Source organism: Sinocyclocheilus rhinocerous, unplaced genomic scaffold (genome assembly GCF_001515625.1).
Source record: "Sinocyclocheilus rhinocerous isolate Xijiao unplaced genomic scaffold, SAMN03320098_v1.1 scaffold20, whole genome shotgun sequence".
In the NCBI taxonomy this organism is placed as follows: domain Eukaryota; kingdom Metazoa; phylum Chordata; class Actinopteri; order Cypriniformes; family Cyprinidae; genus Sinocyclocheilus; species Sinocyclocheilus rhinocerous.
In genome coordinates this window covers 905,135-924,005 of record NW_015640468.1, presented here as the reverse complement: position 1 = coordinate 924,005, position 18,871 = coordinate 905,135, and the positions used below count along the sequence as shown (strand labels likewise).

The 18,871-nt window shown below is 36.1% G+C and overlaps 1 protein-coding gene across 1 annotated transcript; it reads right to left on the bottom strand.

The window, feature by feature from the left end:
• Positions 1 to 15,790, bottom strand: cabp1a (calcium binding protein 1a). The gene is made up of 7 exons (XM_016569215.1): positions 14,875 to 15,790; positions 2,758 to 2,788; positions 2,435 to 2,578; positions 2,241 to 2,350; positions 2,092 to 2,166; positions 225 to 297; positions 1 to 116 (listed from the first exon to the last, which is right to left on the bottom strand). The coding sequence occupies exons 1-7, from the start codon at positions 15,556 to 15,558 to the stop codon at positions 91 to 93; spliced, it is 1,143 nt and encodes a 380-aa protein (XP_016424701.1). The 5' UTR covers positions 15,559 to 15,790; the 3' UTR covers positions 1 to 90.
• Between the last annotated feature and the right edge of the window lie 3,081 nt (positions 15,791 to 18,871).

Below are 18,871 nucleotides of genomic sequence, written 5' to 3'. Positions count from 1 at the left end.
GTAGTCTAATAGTCTGTCTACTTTGACCAGCAGGAAGCAGTGCAGCATCTCACTTTCTTCTGTTGGAGACACCATATGAACGCTGCCCTCTCAGCGGGACACCATTCGCACAAACTCTAAAAGGCACAGACCAAAAAAATACACAGACTTTAACTGAAAACTACTGCACATTTATGTCTGCTTTTGCTTTTTTTATTATTACGTAGTGATTCTGACATTTTTACCTTCAAAGTCTACTCGGCCATCTCCATTCAAGTCAATGTCTCTCAGTATGTCCTCTAGGTCTCGATGACCAACCTAACAAACACAGGAATATGCTGTTAAAATCAGATGACAGGAACCGTTCACCCAAAAATGAAAATTCTTTCATTTTGAACCCCAAAATATGTTATTGTATATGAAAGAATCCTTCTGTTGGGCATGTTCCTTTCAGGGTGATTTGGTTCAGAAATTCTAAGGAATGATTCTGGTCTTTTCCTCAAACAAATTTTTCATAACACTTTGTAACACAATTCATATGGACCCCTTTAATGCTGCTTTTATTTTTGGTTTCCAAACATGGTCACTAGATCTCATTATAAAATAATAATTTTGGGTTCCTTTCAGTATGAACATTTTATTTTAGTGTGAAGAACATTTTAATAATCTAAAGAACATTTTTTTCCACTATAAAGAACTTTTTGTGGAATGGAAAGTTTCCATCAATTTTAAAGGTTCCTCATGGAACCATTGATGCCAGTATCGAACCTTTATTTTTAAGAAAGTTGCAATTCAACAGAAGAACCATTTTAGGTTCCTCAAAGAACCTTTTACTGAACTGTTCTTAAAAGAACCGTTATTATCTTAGTGTAAAAACATTTCAATAATCTAAAGAACCTTTTTCCACTATAAAAAACTTTTGTGGAATGGAAAAGTTCCACGAATATTAAAGGTTGGTCATGGAACAGTCAATGCCGATAAAGAATCTTTATTTTTAGGAGTGTATGGAAAAGAATTGTATGCAGATTCTTCAGAATTCTTCTTAGTAACAGCATTACAGGTTTGGGAAAACATGAGGGTGAATAAGGCCCCAATATACTTTAAGCGAAATCAAAGAATAAACTGGTGTGATGTAACTTCGAACAAAATCAGGTCAAAACGCAGTTCATTTGTAGAGTTCAAAACAGCTTGCCAAAGCGAACTTTGCAGAAAAGTTTGCTTCGGCTGGTTAACACCTTCAAACTACCATTGTTTCCGCGGCGAATACATAACCAGTAAAAATATGAGTGAAAACATGAACACATTGGAGAGCTGCTTTCGTATTTAAGTTGTAATTCTAATTGAAAGCGGCAATGACACTGTTTTTTATGTTTAATACTGTAAAGCAAACATATCCACATCTCTATGATCACATGCTTTTGAAACTGCCGTTTAACCCACCACGGCCATTTTTGTTGTTAATTTTGTTATTGAGAGGAAAGCACATATTTACTAATATTCATCTAAATTAATATTCATCTAAATAGAAATTCATCCAAATGCCACTCTTAGCAGCATGGGTAGCATTGGGATGTCCGATAACAGTACACAGCTACTCGCGTATTTCGAATTTCTTTTTCCCCCAAACAAAGAATGAAACAGAACCTCACAGGGAGTATATCAGGGCATTTAGCAATCACAGATATTTCAGTTTTGGTTAAACTATCCCTTTAAAGCTGCTTTGAGACAGACAGATCTTTTCTTCTGTATTGTGAAATACATTTGAGTGAAACAGATTATCCAAAAAAAAATAAAAAATGTAGGGAGCCTTGGTTTTATTCATCAGATGTTGATTGGATGGAGGCAGATCTTAATGCGAGCTTGCAGTCAATTGTATAAAAGGGGCAGAATTTAAGCGGATGAAATGATTGGAGAAGTCCTGCACACGTCACCAGAGAAAAGTCTGTCGTTTCACCGGAAGTTATAACATTTCGATCAAACATCATGAGGTTAAAATTAAAAAAATGTATGCATGGATGAATCGTTCACAATAAGATCAATAACATACGTTTAGAAAATAGTAATGTCACTTTCATGTCATTTTAAGCACACAAATGTACCAAAAGCACTAACCTGTTGTCCCAGCAGCTTCCTCATAGCTTCCCTTAGCTCTCCTGTGCTTATTTCGCCATCTCCATTTGTGTCAAACTGTAAGGCATAATATATCATTTTTATTTTCATTTTATATTTTTATATTACAATCTTTTGAACTTTCCACTCACCTCTTTGAAAGCATTTCTCAGCTCTTTTATCCCAATCATGTCTGCTGTCTCTGCTAGTAGTTTAGGTCCCATCAACCCTACAAAGTCCTCGAAATCCACATGGCCACCTACTAAGAAAAACAAACTGATGTCAGTATTTTGTATTGAATTGACATGGCTGATATGATAATGGATGTGTGCACACATAAGCTTACAGTTCATGTTGATTTGTTGGCTCAGTTCTATTAGTTCCATCTCGGTGGGCATGTAGCCCATAGTTCTCATGCAGTTCCCCAGGTCTTTACAGCTGATAAAGCCATCTTTATCTTTATCAAACTCCTTAAACGCTTCTCGTAACTCTTCACTCGTCGAGACAAACCAAACACATGAACGGCATGTTAACACACAGTAAAAAAAACAGACTAAGTGAACCATGAGCTCTAATAAAACAATAAGAATGTTTTTATTATTGTAGTTCGGTTTATACAGGTTTGAAGAAGCTAAAGTAGCTAAATAAACAACAGATTGAAAAACTTACCATCAATCTCCTCTGGTCTCAACTCTCGATTCTGCAACAACAAAAGATGAGGAAGAAATGGTCAAAACAACACTAGCAAAGGTCAAATTTTAAAGACATAACACCCAAAAATCAAAACCTTAGTTCCTCACAATAAAATACAGGCCATCCAGGAAATGAAGTTCTTCTGGAGATGGATCCATTACCAAAAAACCTTTAACTAATGGTGCATCCAAACCAGTCATAGCGGCTATTGTTTTATGCCTCTAGTCGTTCAAAGTCACTCAACGTGTAGTTAGTGCTCGTTTTATAGTGTTAAGAAAGAGCAAATGCGCGTTACTAAAAGGTGAGGTGGTCCTGGTCACATGGCAATGGCATTTCTCCAGCGTCACAGCTAAGTGAACAAATCCCGACAAGTGAGACAGAGAAACAATCTGTCTTCACCTAACAGTGACAACCTTTAAAGGCGATGGAGGAAAGAGAGGGAGAAAGATGGAGAACAGAAGCTGTAGCATTCACGAGGGAAGAAATTAGTATAAACATGCAGGCTTTACTGACGTAAGACCATGACATTCACACACACACACACACACACACACACACACACACACACACACACACATGCAAAAACATGCAACCTAAATTGTAGACCAAAACAAAGGAGCAGCATTGTATGCGATATAAATACATATGCCTACGCGGCAGCATGCAGAATAAGAAAAGCTAAATTGCTTATATAAGTAGCATCAAACATTCCAGGGCAAAGCCACACATAAGCAAGCTTTTTTTGTGGACTGTATTTACAGTAAAACATCATTCACAATGTGCATGACATTGCAGCAGGTCTGTGTTAGTGTTTGTGTATTTGTTGAGTCTAAATTAGAGTTTGCATATTCATTAATTTGTTTGGCATATGCATAGCACGTAGATGCATATTTAGGGTTATGAGTGACCTGGGACCCCATTTCACCCCCTCTACTACATTCACTTTGTGGTTTTAGACCCCTTAGTATTCCTCAACCGTTTTTGCACAAAAAAATGCACACACACACACAAAAAAAAAACACTTGTGAAATAAAATAAAATGAAATGATATATAAGTATTTTATATATTTGACAACATGTGTGCAATTTAATTCCAAAAGAAAGGCTACATGGATTTTTAATTTTTAACTATAGATATTACATTTTTTAATTGTAAGAAAATTCACAATATTTTATTCGTTTAAATTATGTATTATTACGTTAGCTATTTTCTATTTTAATATAATTTAGATGTAATTTATTGCTGTGGTGGCAAAGCGGAATTTTCAGCATCATTCTTCAGTGTCACATGATCCTTCAGAAATCCTTCTAATATGCTTATTTGCTGCTCAAGCATTAAGTTATTATTATCAATGTTGAAAACAGTTGTGCTGCTGCTTTATAAATTTGTGGAAACTGTGATACATATTTTTTCAGGATTCTCTGATGAATAGAAAGTTCATAAAAAAAGCAATTTCTTAAAAAAAAAATATCTTGCCTATGACAAAACAAATTGGTATTACCCGAAATATATTATATTAATGATTGTGAAACACATATGCATTAAAGGGTTAAAATATTTACAGTATTTTAAGGTATATATTTTATGTCTTTTTATGTATGTTATGTATATACATACGTTTTATTATGAGAACCTACAACTGGTTTTCTGGTCATTTAATTTTAGATATAATATGTCTGTGCTATAATTCCATGTCCTAGAAAGCCATGTCTTTGTATAGCTCAAAAACATATTATAAGGCCATTGCCCTAAAAATGTCCCTCTTCCCTTTGTCTGTCTCTCTGTGAAAAAACTTTTACAGCTGCACTCTTCTACACATTTCCAACACTTTTTCCCCCCCAGGCTCTTAAACATGCTCTATAAAGATAACAGATACTTTGTGTTGAGTTGAGCAGACAGACACTCCTGAGGGTGAATAACAGAGAATAGCTCATGCTATGTTCGACCAGGAGCTCAGGAACAGAGTCACTGACAGAAACACCTCGTTAATGAGGTTCCTAAGAAACATTTAAGAGGAACATGTTCATATAAGCCCACAAATCACAACAATAAGGATATGTTAACATCTAATTCAGCACTATTCTCGCTTTTCTTTGCATTGGGTGTCACAATTAAGCCTTATACTCAAAACCATCCATTAAGAAGAGTAAGTCAAGTCTGTATATCCATTTCAAAATTGTTCTTATACATAACACAAACGCATGAACTCACAAAGCATTGCTTATTTATGTCTATACACACAGCCATATATGTTGTGATTGTGAATGTCACAGAGAAAGGGCTGTATGCCTATGTGTGAGAAAGACAGATAGAGAAAGAAAACATTCCCATTAATAAAAAATAAGCAATCCAGCCAACATTTTCCATTCATTCATCATAACAGTTTACTGAACACATTGTGAAGACTGGCTCTTCAGATCTATACACTCTCACAGCGACTATAAACAGAGAGGAAGGGAAAGCGAGAGTGAGATAGATACAGAGAGACAATAAAAAACACCAAAGACATAGAAAAGACATTATCTGGTTTAATAGCATTGGGAAACCAGATCATTCAGCTAATGCACTCAGTATGATTGTGTAAGCCACAATGGGACATATCTGAAAAAGACAGAAATGTGTTTTCTCAAAAAACAGCTCGTAGATTAGAGAGAGACAATATGTCAACATTCAGATCACTTAGATGATACATTGTAAAAAAATCCTTAACTTTATGAATTCTAGAACTCTAGTAAAGTATAAGTATGCAACATGAACACACACGTGTGTGTTCTTTTCTATATAGTAAGTATTTAAGTTATGGACTAAATTGGGATTTTTCTGTAATCTAGATATTTTTACCTGATTTAACCAATATAAATGAGCTTTGTTGGTATGAATTTAGGTTGATTCGGGTTGATATTGAATAATATTTTTGACTTGAATTAAACTAGTTAATTTACATGTTACCATTAATGTCTGCTGAGTGCACTACTTATTTCATTTAAAACTATTTATAAATGAAATAAAATAAATAAATGTATTTGAACATGTATTTAATACATACAATTATGCTGTGCCTGCTTGTCGCTATGTGATTGCTCGGGTGTTCTGGGTGTATTTTTACTTGTCCAAATCAACAGAGCACCTCCAAATCTCCATTATATTCTACTGTCTACTAGATATGTATTCAGTTCCTCTTGCAATTTCTTTGAAACTGACGTGAAACTTGAACCAAGACATATGCAAATGAAAATAACTGGGGCACCTTTCAAAATGTAAATTCACTCCCTTCCTTTGTTTTACGAGCAGAATGAGGTTACCAGGCTTCCACAATCATTATGGCGTGTTAGTCAGCATTCATGGAGGCTTTGAGATTATTCAAAGATCTCCCTGAAAGCCTGATTTCATACAAAGTCTGTATGCCCAGATAGTACAAAAATGTGATGGTCTTTACTGATAAGCTAAAACTAGGACACTCTAACCCTAACTGTAGCAACAGAAAAATGGGGCACAAGAAAATGGGGCTTAGATCTCAAACACGCTGGGAGAAAACATCATGAAGCAACAGAATTTTTCATCTTTTTGTTAGAAATATTTCTTCTGTAAGTGTAGACATCATTAAATAGGGTTATGAAGGGCTCTTTCAGTAAATTGGGAATCAGTTTCATTAGTCTTATGTGCAGAAGAAAAGCAGTGGTTTAAGATAAATGAATTATAATACAATATAATAATAAAAAGCTAAAGCTCTGCAAAAAGGATAGAGGAGGGTCTAAATGAGAAACTGACTGTGTGTGTGTGTGTGTGTGTGTGTGTGTGTGTGTGTTTAGAGGAGGGGAGGAGAGTGGGTCTCATTCAGACATATTACCATTCTCACAGCTGGAGGCCTTGTTTCTAATCCAAACAATTATTTATACACACAGCTAAAAATACCACACACACTCACACTCACACACGTAGCTTCAGATTGTTCACATGCCTTGTTTCAGTCCTGCATTGACATCCTTGTGTTTTTTGAAGTACCTTATAGATCAGTGAATCTCTGGTTCCCTTTCAAGGGAACTTCGAACTGCGTCCTCTAGGTTTCCCCATAGCGACCCCTAGAGGACGCAGTGTCTCGTTCCCTACTCAGGGAACCATGGTTACATACGTAACCTGAGACGTTCCCTTTCAAGGGAACTTCGAACTGCGTCCTCTAGAGGTCGCTATGGGGAAACCTAGAGGACGCAGTTCGAAATTCCCTACTCTGGGAACCATGGTTACATACGTAACCTGAGACGTTTTCTTACCACTTTAAAAAATCCTTAACATAACATTCTGGATGAGTGGTTTATTGCATTTATTTAGATAGGAGGACAAAGAGGAAATCACAGGAGGGGAGATTTGGTCCAGAAAAGGACCTGAAAATTGGAACTCAAACTCACAACTGCCGATAAGCAGAACCAGTTTTAGTTGCTTTATTTCTGATAACACAATAATAAACTGAATTATCGATAGAATATGACGATATAAATATCATATGCATTATGAATATAAAATTAAGCCATTACCCAAACAATTCATTAAATAGGATGCGTCCTTTGTGAATACTGGTGCATTAAAGTCCTCTTGGAAAGTTTGTATTTCAGTAATTATGACACATCAGGTGTGTTTTAATAAACTTTTCTGCATTAAATTCCATTTTAACTCTACATACAAAATAATGAATGAAGAATGTGCATCAGGTGGGATTTTGCTTTGTTGTTTTTATTCAATTTATGAAGGTGCTGTAAATTGAATGGTTATATATTTTATTGTAATTGTATAATAAATGAAAAAAAATTATTTAATCAATTTTAACAAATTTACCATTAATCCAGACACTTCATCCATTGTATCCAACATGTTTTCTCACTGACACCACCCACAACTGTTCATGTCCATGTGTGTTCAACTAATAAATTAAATCTTTCCAACATGACTTGAATGCACCAAATGGTGCTATTTATTGGTGAAGAGTAAATATTGGTTCAAATGTGCACAACTCATTTTTCAGTTGCATCCCACCATTTGAGAACTACTGCAACTAAATACCATGGTACATGACTATGGTAATCATTCATTACTAGTATTTATCAAAGTACCATATTACTGAATCATCAACGAACTGACCTTAACTGAAAAATTCTCTGTTTGTTATTGTCCTCTTGCTTTATTGACAAACTATTTTCCTGTTTGACACTGTAAAGCTGATTTGACACAATCTGTATTGTATAAAGCACTATATAAATAAAGATGACTTGACTTGACATGGTATACCATCTGAGTACTCAAATTATATTATTGCAGGTTGCACTTGTGCAACTGTCCTTGTCCTTTGTTGTGAGCTTAAAAGTATTCATAAACCTTTCAGAAATGTCATAGCCATGCTTTTATATGCAAGCCATAACTATGACATCAAAGCTTATTGAGTGGATACAGAGGCCAATTAATGATGCTTCTGTTTATGTTGCTCGGTTTTCTGTGACACACAGATAAATGTTATTTTCTGGCTCTTGTTTTGTTCCTTACAAATCACTTTCTCTCACACACACATGCACATCTTTTTATCTGTCATCTTCCATCCATCTCTATTTTCCCCTCGTTTTTCTCCATTAGATGATTCATCCTGAGAAACAGATTCAGGGACAGAAGCCCTTCTCTGCCTCTTCTTCTCTGATATGTTGGTTTTATTTATCCCTCCATCCCCTTTTCAAGCTCTCTGTGAACTTCAGTGTGCAACCTACTTTTAACTGTCACCTCTCATCCTGCCAGCAGACACAGTCACAAGCTCAACATGCACTCAAATGCACACTCATTGCAATGCAATGCAAATTATCACACAATGTCTTACAGAATCCTTGAATGTACACCTGTTTCCACCTGTACAAAAACAAAAATGTGCATAGGCAAAAAATTCAACAGTAAAAGCATTTCCTAAGGTCATAATACTTTGCATTATTGCAACAGGATAAGACTTGAGAAAACACTGAATCTCAAGCAGGGGGCACTTTGGCAGTTTCCAGGGGGTATTTGTTGGAAAGATTTTGAATATGTGTGGCAATTTAAATATCTAAAATAGAAGAAAATTAATAGATTAAAATAACTAATCATGTTTTGTTCAGTAGTTCCTTTTAAAAACAATATTTCACCCCAAAAAAAATTAGCTGAAATGTACTCACTCTCAGGGCATCAAAGATGAGTTTGTTTCTTCATCAGAACAAATTTAAAGAAATTTAGAGAGAGAGTCCAAACTGTTGATAAAAACATCACAATAATCCACAAGTAATCCACGACTCAAGTCCATCAATTAACATCACAAACAAATCCATCATAAGGTGTTTTAACTATAAACTGCCAAAATATTAGTCCATCATTTATAATAATGCTTCGTCCAGTGAAAAAGTCCATCCCCTGTTGCCGTCTTACATCAAAATCCACTGACATATTGGTTTAGAACTGTTTTGGACTGTTTTCACTTGTAAATGGTGCTTGATCTGTGCACATTTCCCTCCTGATTCAGACGAGATGACTTTTTCACTGTAGGAAGCAATATTGGAATACAAATACAAATATGGTTTATGGAATCATATTTTAGCCAAAAGCAACTGTTTGAAGTTAAAAAACGTCTTGATGGATTTCTAAAAAAAAATTTCCAAACACATCTTTTCACTTCACAAGATGTTAATTTATGGACTGGCGTCATGTGGATTACTTGTGGATTATTGTGATGTTTTTATCAGCTGTTTGGACTCTCATTCTGACGGCACCCATTCACTGCAGAGGATCCATTGGTGAGCAAGTGATGGAATGCTACATTTCTCCAAATCTGTTCTGATGAAGAAACTGATCTATGTCTTGGATGGCCTGAGGGTGAGTAAATTTTCAGTAAATTTTCATTTTTTGGATGAACTATAAAATATTTTATACATATTTTATAGATGACATTCATAATAGAATATATGCGTTACTTAGTGAGACTGTTTTCCACCCAAATTATTGATTGTTCTTTTTTTGACTATAATATCCTTTTGTTATGAAAGGATATTTGAGCCTTACAGATGGGTCCGATGAAGACATAAAGGTTGGGAAAAACTGTTTTAAAGAATGTATGCTATAAAAAAGACATGAGAAAGACCAATTAAACTGGTAAGAGAGACCTGTGAATGTGTGAGGAGATGAAGATATTCAGTGAACCTATACGTATAAACACTTCTTGACTGAGAGAATGATGAATTTGTCACTGTAAGTTATCTAATGATGTATGATCTAATGATGTGAACCTATAAAGCTCTGTCCATATTGTCTGATGATGTTTAAAGTTGGCATGACAAGAAAATTCATGATTCATCTTTAAAGTTTTTTTTGGAGCCTGTAGTTCTTAATCATAATGTTGAAAAACAGTGTAATGACAGGCGTCACTCTGGTTGCGTATGCTGGAATTTCCCAATCATTCAGCCCACTTAAACCCTTTCTTACAGTCGACTCTCTTCATCCAAGCAACAACCGGTTTATAGAACCAAGTCCCCACATGTGTTTCTTTTTTAATAATCTGTTACACTCAGCTGTATGTCACAATTCAAAAGAAACAATCTTTCGCTACTTCTTTTTATTAAGGCTTGAATCTGATAGGATAACATTTGTGTTTCAGTCTTTACACTTTTATGTTATAATTATCTACACATTTTTTATGTTTGCGAATCCTCATAGTTATATTATTGACAGCATCTAGAATGTAAGTGTTTTACTTACAGTACATAGAATATTGAATTCATGGAATTAATATTATATATACAGTATATATATATACTGTTAAGTTTACCTACATTTGTAGTTTACCTACATTACCATTTCTGTTAAGTTTACCTACATTTCCTTCAACCCTAAAACACAATTCAATGCGTATTTCAAACAGGTAAATCACCTGTGAAATATTAATACAGAAATATAATAGTACATCGGGTTGTATAAAGTGCAGTTTTGTTCTGTTCTGTGAGATTTACTTACAGTACATAGAATATTGAATTCATGGAATTAATATTATATATACAGTATATATATATACTGTTAAGTTTACCTACATTTGTAGTTTACCTACATTACCATTTCTGTTAAGTTTACCTACATTTCCTTCAACCCTAAAACACAATTCAATGCGTATTTCAAACAGGTAAATCACCTGTGAAATATTAATACAGAAAAATAATAGTACATCGGGTTGTATAAAGTGCAGTTTTGTTCTGTTCTGTGAGGTTTCTGGTGCCATATTCAACTCTTTCCAAAGTATTTCTTCACTTAAACCAAACTTTAACATGTTAAAATGAATGAAAAGTCTTTCATAATGATGAGTTTTTACATTTACAGCAATAAACACATATTTCAGCGTCTATAGGCAAGTAAACACTCTGAATCGATTGTTAGTGAATCACAGGACTTTTTTTTAATATTATATAAATCCAAATAGTCTGCAAAAACTGTGCAAAAACAAAGATAATTTGTTGCACATTCATCATATATACACTTCAGCTACAATATTTACACTAGATCCATTCAATTTCCTTCATCTTTTCATCTTCACACCCTCACTCTCAAGTATCTGGTTCTTGATCTCCCAGAAGAGCATGGCAAGGTCATTGTAACCTCAAAAAACACATTAGTAAGAGAAAAGAAGGAGGGGCGTGTTTGACAATAGACACAAAAACATATCAGAGGAACGACAGTGAATGATGCACAAAGGGGTGTGAGACTAAAAATAGCACTAAAGGGAAGTGGAGACCATATCTGGTTTAACATCTACAAGATTTATGGAGGGGAAGAGTTGCATTGTCATCCAAGGACATTTTTGTCAGTCTTATTTCAACACCCCATCAATACAAGTGTTGGGAATTCAGACAGACCGATAGGGAATGTGTCACCCCTGTTGATCTGAAGCCTATTACACTGCATTTCTGGTAAATTGTGTTTACACACACACACCCAGTGAGAGACTGTAAGCCAGCCTCACTGATTCATACAGCGTCAGCCTAAACAACATACTTGCAAACAGAAGGTTTCTCCCAGTAATGTGAGATTCCCCCATGAATGCCAATGAAATACTCCAACATTTTAGACTTGAATGATGCAGTACAGGGAATAATGGTGACTTTATATTAACTAGGTAGCAAATTAGATTATAAAGGCCTATATAATAACCAGGGCCTTCGAGAAGAAAAAAGAAAAAACACTGAGGCAAATGTAAATGGACCATCACAGTATAAACAATGACAGATGGAGGGTTACAGTCAGGAATGCTCTGACCTTGAAGGCGAATTTCATAATTGGTCTCATTTGCCCATGTTTTCTAACTAGCCGCCAGATAATTTTACCCTTTAATCTAACAAGTGGTGCTTTTTATTATTTGTACATTGAGAATAGCTCTGACCTTGAAGCTGGGTATAATTCATGGGTCTGATCTGCATGGTTTCTGTTTTATGACTAACCCTCCAGTTCATTTCCAGCCTCAAAAAGGGGTTTATCTTATTAACATGGATTCTAAAATGTGGCAATATGTCAGTTTTAAAAGCTTCTGGGATACCGATAATAGTATGACCACATAGCTGCAAATGAATGTGTGTGTTTGTGTGTGTTGTTTTCTAACCGCAGCACAGCATCAAAGTCATTGTGGCGGTGCCATCAGACAGCTTTTAATCATTTATGCACCGAATCTCACAGAATCGGATATGCAAAAGATTTACATTTCACAAACAGACATTGTATTCTTCAAGCCTTTCAATGTCTAAAGCAACAAAGGAGCACCCTCCCACCCAGAGCTCATCCTTCCAGCAAAGGACTCCTTTATTATTAATGCAATTGATTTTCAAAGTTCTGTGATACGTGTACCGAAGGCAAGCTTCCACAACGTTCTAGACATCCAATCCTCCGAGGAGCACATTTAATCAGTGGCAGCTAACAGCTGTTTACTGTCAGAAAGCATTCGATCAGGAATGAAACTCTGGGACACATTGTGAAAATAAATTAATATTCATTCTGATAATATTCCTTATCATAAATTTCTTAATTAAAAAATCATCTCAGTCAATTAAACATGCAGATTCAGGTACACAGTACAGAGATACTGTTGCAAAATGTGGTATCAAATGCCAAACTATTGTGTGCGAGATATCATGATGCTCGTCTCTTTAGATTCATCGGGTCACATAGAGTTGAATGATAAACAAGTCTCGGCGGCCATTTTTTTGTAATTCCCATAGGCAGCTATTTTCAGATTTGAATGGGGAAAGAACTAAATAATTTTACTACAAAACAATAATTTGACTAAATTATGTTTCAATATCATATGTCAAATCAGTAATATCTGACAATGGCATCGTTAATTGTGTTTCTATATGCACAAACAAAACAGCAAGTGTAAAGAGTACCTAAAAATCATACTTGAGTAAAAGTACAGATACCTTACAGTGAAAATTACTCCACTACACGTTACAAGTCACCAATTCCAAAACAACTTGAGTAAAAGTCCTCATTTCAAATGTAGTGGAGTAAAGAGTACAGATACTCATTCAAAAATGTAGTGAAGTAAAGAGTAAAAGTTGCTAATATCTTTGATACTCAGTACAACTACAAAGTACCCGAAAAGATACTCAAGTACAGTAACTAATTACATTTACTCCAATACTTTACACCTCTGCAAAACAGCATTTTTCAGGATAGTTCAGCTATAAGGTGTGGTTACATTTACAATTGTTTTGCAAATTTTTGTGGATAAAATCCAATGATTTCAATAGGAATGTACATGATCGGGATTTTCACACAGATTTTGCTGCGGGGTGAGCTTTATGTTAATAATAGGCAAGGGGCCTTTTTGGCCCGCAAAATTTCGCTGAACATTTTTCAGAAATGTTGCTAATGTGAATAATGCTAATGCATCTTAACGAGGAAGACGACATACTGCGTAAGGATTTTGGCCATATATATGTACAAGTTGACCGTCTCTGCCCAGTATAGCCAATTTTGTGGGAAAAAACACTGAAACAACACTATAGCTGCACCTGAAATCACATACTGTCTATTTGTGACCATTAAAAAGTATGTTCTATATAGTATGAGTTTGGGTATCATGCATGAAATCCGGCGTACTATATCCGCCACTGTCACGTGACCTATACCAGGCTCAATAGTGTTGCTTCACTGTCATTCACAACTCGTCTTTTGTGGCCTCATGGAATAGTAAAGTGTCCCCTGAATTCGAAGAATCTTGGTGGAAGTAGCTGGTCATCCGTGAATTTTTCACCTACTATTTTTTTTTTTTTTATTCAATGAATTTACTCTTTTTTGCTTACTGTACTGATGTAATAAGACACAGCATATGCATATGACAAAACTTGTTACATGTGTGCCCTGGGTACCTGAAAGGTTCAGTGACAGCACCAGCTTAAAAACACTAAACTGATAATATGTTTGAAACTTTCTGATTCATTTTGCCCTCTTTTGATTCATTTGATTATATGGAATATGATAACATCCGTTTTTTCTGCACAAAATGGCATTGCCTGTCCACCATTTTGAATTTAATTGAAAACTTTTTGAACTCACATGGTTATTAGATTTTCAACGCATTTGTGTCTGATAAGGCTGGACAAAATATATCAAAAGCTTTTCGATAGACTCTAATTCTCATGGAACACATTAAAATAACTGAAACCCTATACCTATTTAACTCAAACCTATTCCTGCCTCTAAACATACCATAACTCTGACTTTATTACTAGTATAGGCAACTCTCGCGATACTTTTATCAAGCGTTCCCTTCTAAAACCGAGTATTTACACGAAACTTTTTCTCATTAGCAAAATGCTCAATGACTAAACCATTTAAACTTGGTAAGTTAACTGTAAGCATTTGTATTATACGTAATTTTACCTATAAGACGTTTAGGGCTTTCTTAACTAAAATCACGACTGTCTACTGACATTTAGCCTACTCGTAGCATAAATTTTATGTCGATGTCTGTTGGGCCCCATAAAAGCATCTTACAGCTATTTAAATAAGACCCATTATAAAACCGGTATTCTCATCATCGCGTGTTCAGGCCTTACCTGTCCAAACACTGAGCTGAGGAACGGCCGCAGGTTGAAGTCTGCTTCAGAAGATGCTGCGCTGGACCTCCCCGATCTCCGGGAGGAGCGGCTGGAGGATGCGGGCACCGGCGAGGATGAGGCGGTGGAGGCTGGACACGCCTCTCTGCTCGATGAAGACCCCGGTCGAGCCAGTTGAGGTGATTCAAAAAAGAGAGCCGTTTCGTCCCTGGACTCGGAGAAAGACTGAGTTCTGGTGGGCATGCGAGCGGCGTGAGAGTGCTTGGGTCGGGGCTCCTGAGGCAGGTCGTCCCGGGTGGATCGGTGGCGGTGATGGTGATGGTGATGATGACGGTTGTGGTGATGGTGGTGATGATGATGGTGGTGTCGCCTGGCTGTCTTGCGCTCCCTTTCACTTGGAAGCTCCGACAGGTCCTCCTGACTGTGAGCCGTGGGAAGAGCGTGTCCATGGGAGTGGGAGTGTTGTGGGTGGCTCTTCTCTGCGCTATTCCGAGTACCGACCAGTGAGGGGTGACAAAGGGGTCTCCGCGAGCTCGCATCGCAATCCGCCGCCTCCGCTCCAGATGTCACCGCCGCGGAGCGCTGATGGTGTATCCGCCGGACTCCGGGATGATCGGGCGGCTGAGCCGCGCTCCTGGCCGGTGCGGAGGATCTCGATTCGCTTTTGGGGAGTGTGAAACTCATCTTTAGCCTAGTAAGATGCCCTTGAAGGTAAAGGCTGACCTCTGAGGTGTCACATTATTATCGTTTGAATATAATAGCCCGGTGTGGAGTGCTGAGAGTACATCGGAACCTCTTCGATGTCATGTTGCGCTTGAAATGATGCTGTCGAGATCTTCTCCTCTTGGAGTTGGTGCCACCTGATTGCTCCGTAAGGCGGTATAAGCGCTATTCTGGTAGGACGCGTAGGTAAGGGGAGATGGGCTAGGAAATAAACAAAAAAAGATTCAGAGAGAGAGAGAGAGAGAGAGAGAGAGAGAGGACACGCGGAACGTATGGTGTGCATCATCAGATGCCTGTGGGTGGCATAACACAACATGCAATGTATGGACCAAAACATATGGAAAGGATCTCTCTCATTGTCTAAGCTTCATTTGTGATATTTGTTTATAGCCTAAAGGGTACTTATGCAAAAGAGAATTGGATTGGACAAAAAATGCATTGTGACCAATGTCCACCCCCTATTGACATGATTAAAGACTTTCCTGGACGTTTAGAAATTAAGCAAATTAAGTATTTATTCTGAGACATGAAAGCAAGTAAAGCACATTTATTCATATGCAAATTTCTGAGCTAACACGTGTATCAGATAAAGTATCATTAGAATAGTTTAATGTAAAACATGTATTTAATATTTAATCATGTTCTGTGTAAACTTCAGAGGTATCAGGTTGATCAGATATACATAAAATAGCATATAATGCATGTTTAATGAAAAACTTGCATTTAATATTCAATTATGTCCTGTATATAATTCTGAGTTAACAGGTTTATCAGATAAAATATAATTAGAATAGTTTAATGTAAAACATGTATTTAATATTTAATCATGTTCTGTGTAAAATTCAGAGCAGGTTTATCAGATATACATAAAATAGCATATAATAAATGTTTAATGAAAAACTTGCATTTAATATTCAATTATGTCCTGTATATACAACTCTGAGTTAACAGGTTTATCAGATAAAATGTAAAAAAAAAAAAAAAGTTTACAATGCATGTTTAATGAAAATATGTTAAATATGTACTATGTAAAATTCTGAGCTAACAGGCTTATCAGATAAAATGCACATAAAATAATAGTTTACAATGCATGTTTAATGAAAAACGTGTATTTAATATTGAATTATGAGTAATGCTGATAATCACACTTTCATTTAAAATTGTTATAGGCCTTTAAAAATCTATTCATAAGAGTAACCTTCTATAATGACAAATATAAAAATTACATCATAAAAAATGCTGATCATGTCGGCGTCATTCTTATAACCTAAACTTTCTGATTGTATTTCTAACCCCCAAAATCTTCCACTAATGACCAATTAATATTATGAGTTTGAGTTGAGTCTGATACATGGCAACATGTACTGTTGCTAAGAAAATCTAAAATAAAATAAAAATAAAACAAAAATCTAAAATCAGTTACTCGCTTTTCTTAAGTAGATTCAGTGATTACTTTTTACAGTGTGTGCAATATACTATACTATGTATAATCGGCTTGAAGTAACCAGATCCATGAAGTATGACTGTAACAACAATCAGCATTCAGATATTCAGAAAAGTGATTGATTAATAATGTTTTTCATTGTTTACATTTTATTGTTCAGTTCAGTTCTTACTATTTTTCATTAGACTTCCCCAGTCTTAAGTGTTTGGTAATGTAATTGCCTTAAACTAAAAAACACATTTTCATGAACTCCAAAAAAAAGCCTCCCCATCCACTCAGGGTTTTCAACCATCTAGAATGTGCTCTGTGTCCCCAGGGTGATAAAGTTTTCAGAACACATCATGTTGAGGAGTTCTCTTCTCTCGCCCACAGATTTTCACTTGATTAAACACAGCACCCTATTGCGCTGCGTGTGCAGGACATCCCAGCCTCAGGCCACTCCACGGTCCATTTATTCCTTATGAACCAGAACTGAGACAACCTGCATAAAACATGACATTTAGACCCAAAATTCCACCTCTGCCTTGCTCATTCCAAGCCTTATTTTTAAAAGCCATCTTCAAATGTATGCAAACATTCACAACATTAATCCAAAGGGCAAGGCTATAGTTCAGTCTATATATAGGGTCGTAGTAATATTAGGAGACTGGGATATTATTTTTCTCTTCTGCAATTGTGCAGCAAAACATGCATGAAAAGAAAGAGTAGGCCTAATTAACATTTTTATTAGATTTTTATTATAATAGTATAAACTACTAAAATGATTCTGATTATCTTTCAGTTTAAAATTAACCTATTTCTCAGTCAAAATGCATAAAAATCTACTTCATTTTCCTTTTGTTTAAACGTGTCTGATCATTTGAATGTATATCCGTTTTTTGTTTTGTTCTTTTTTCTTCAGCAAAGGGCCTTTAGTTCGTAGGCCTTTTTTAGTTAGGCCTTTAATAACAGGGGTTGATGCAAATTACAGGCTTATGATGTGGTAATATCTGCCCTTTGAATTTGCAGATATCTAAACAGATGGTTAAATTGTTCTAAATATTCATGAATGTTGCCAAAATAAACGTATTGTAATACAAAATTTCATTTGATATTATTCAGCATACTTTTCTCCTGCCTTTCTCACATCTTTTGCATTCAGCAATGCAGGGTTGTTAGGAAAAAAATGGTTGTTGTTGTTGTTGTAGTGTGTGTGTGTGTGTGTGTGTGTGTGTGTGTATGTGTGTGCTGAAGCACAGACTGAGAGCTTGTCTGCTGTAGTGCTCAGAGAATGTGCCCTGCAGTGTCCCTGTCTGCTTCAGAATGTCGCTGCACTATGTTGCCAACCTCCAACATCCGTCACAATTTTCTCTTTCAGACACTGCTATTGGTAAAATGTGCCCTTTTGTGCTGATATAGGCCTTGCTCATCCAATTAAAACTCTTAACCTTCACCTTCAGAAGATGAGTGGAAACATTCATCCAGACTCGTTTTTAGCTGCTTGTACAGTCGCCCTGTCATATCCACCGAGAAATGACTGTCTAGCTCCCCCTTGCGTCAATGATGCTATATTGCAATAGGTAGGTGAACGTTTCAGTGCTGGTACATTCACACAGAACGAGTTTTTTTTAAAAAGAAAACAATTATTTTAATCTAATTTAGAACGCCGTTTCACGCGAGACACGAGCTCAAACGCGAATAGCGTGTTTACACACAAAAACAATGAAAAAGCAGCGCAGTGTGGTGCGGTATGTAAAGTTTCCTTTTACATACATTTGAATGTATAGTGCTCTTTGCTAAATTTATATGGCCTGGGTCCAAATTATTACAAAACCGACCGCTTGGGAAAAT

What these genes read in the sequence shown, in the direction of transcription:
- cabp1a (XM_016569215.1), bottom strand. Translation starts at nt 15,558, where the DNA reads ATGAGTTTCACACTCCCCAAAAGCGAATCGAGATCCTCCGCACCGGCC. An exon ending in GGAAGCTGCTGGGACAACAG is followed by an intron (nt 298 to 2,091) that starts GTTAGTGCTTTT and finishes TGTGTTTGTTAG; the next exon opens with GTTGGTCATCGAGACCTAGA. An exon ending in TGGCCGAGTAGACTTTGAAG is followed by an intron (nt 117 to 224) that starts GTAAAAATGTCA and finishes TGTGCCTTTTAG; the next exon opens with AGTTTGTGCGAATGGTGTCC.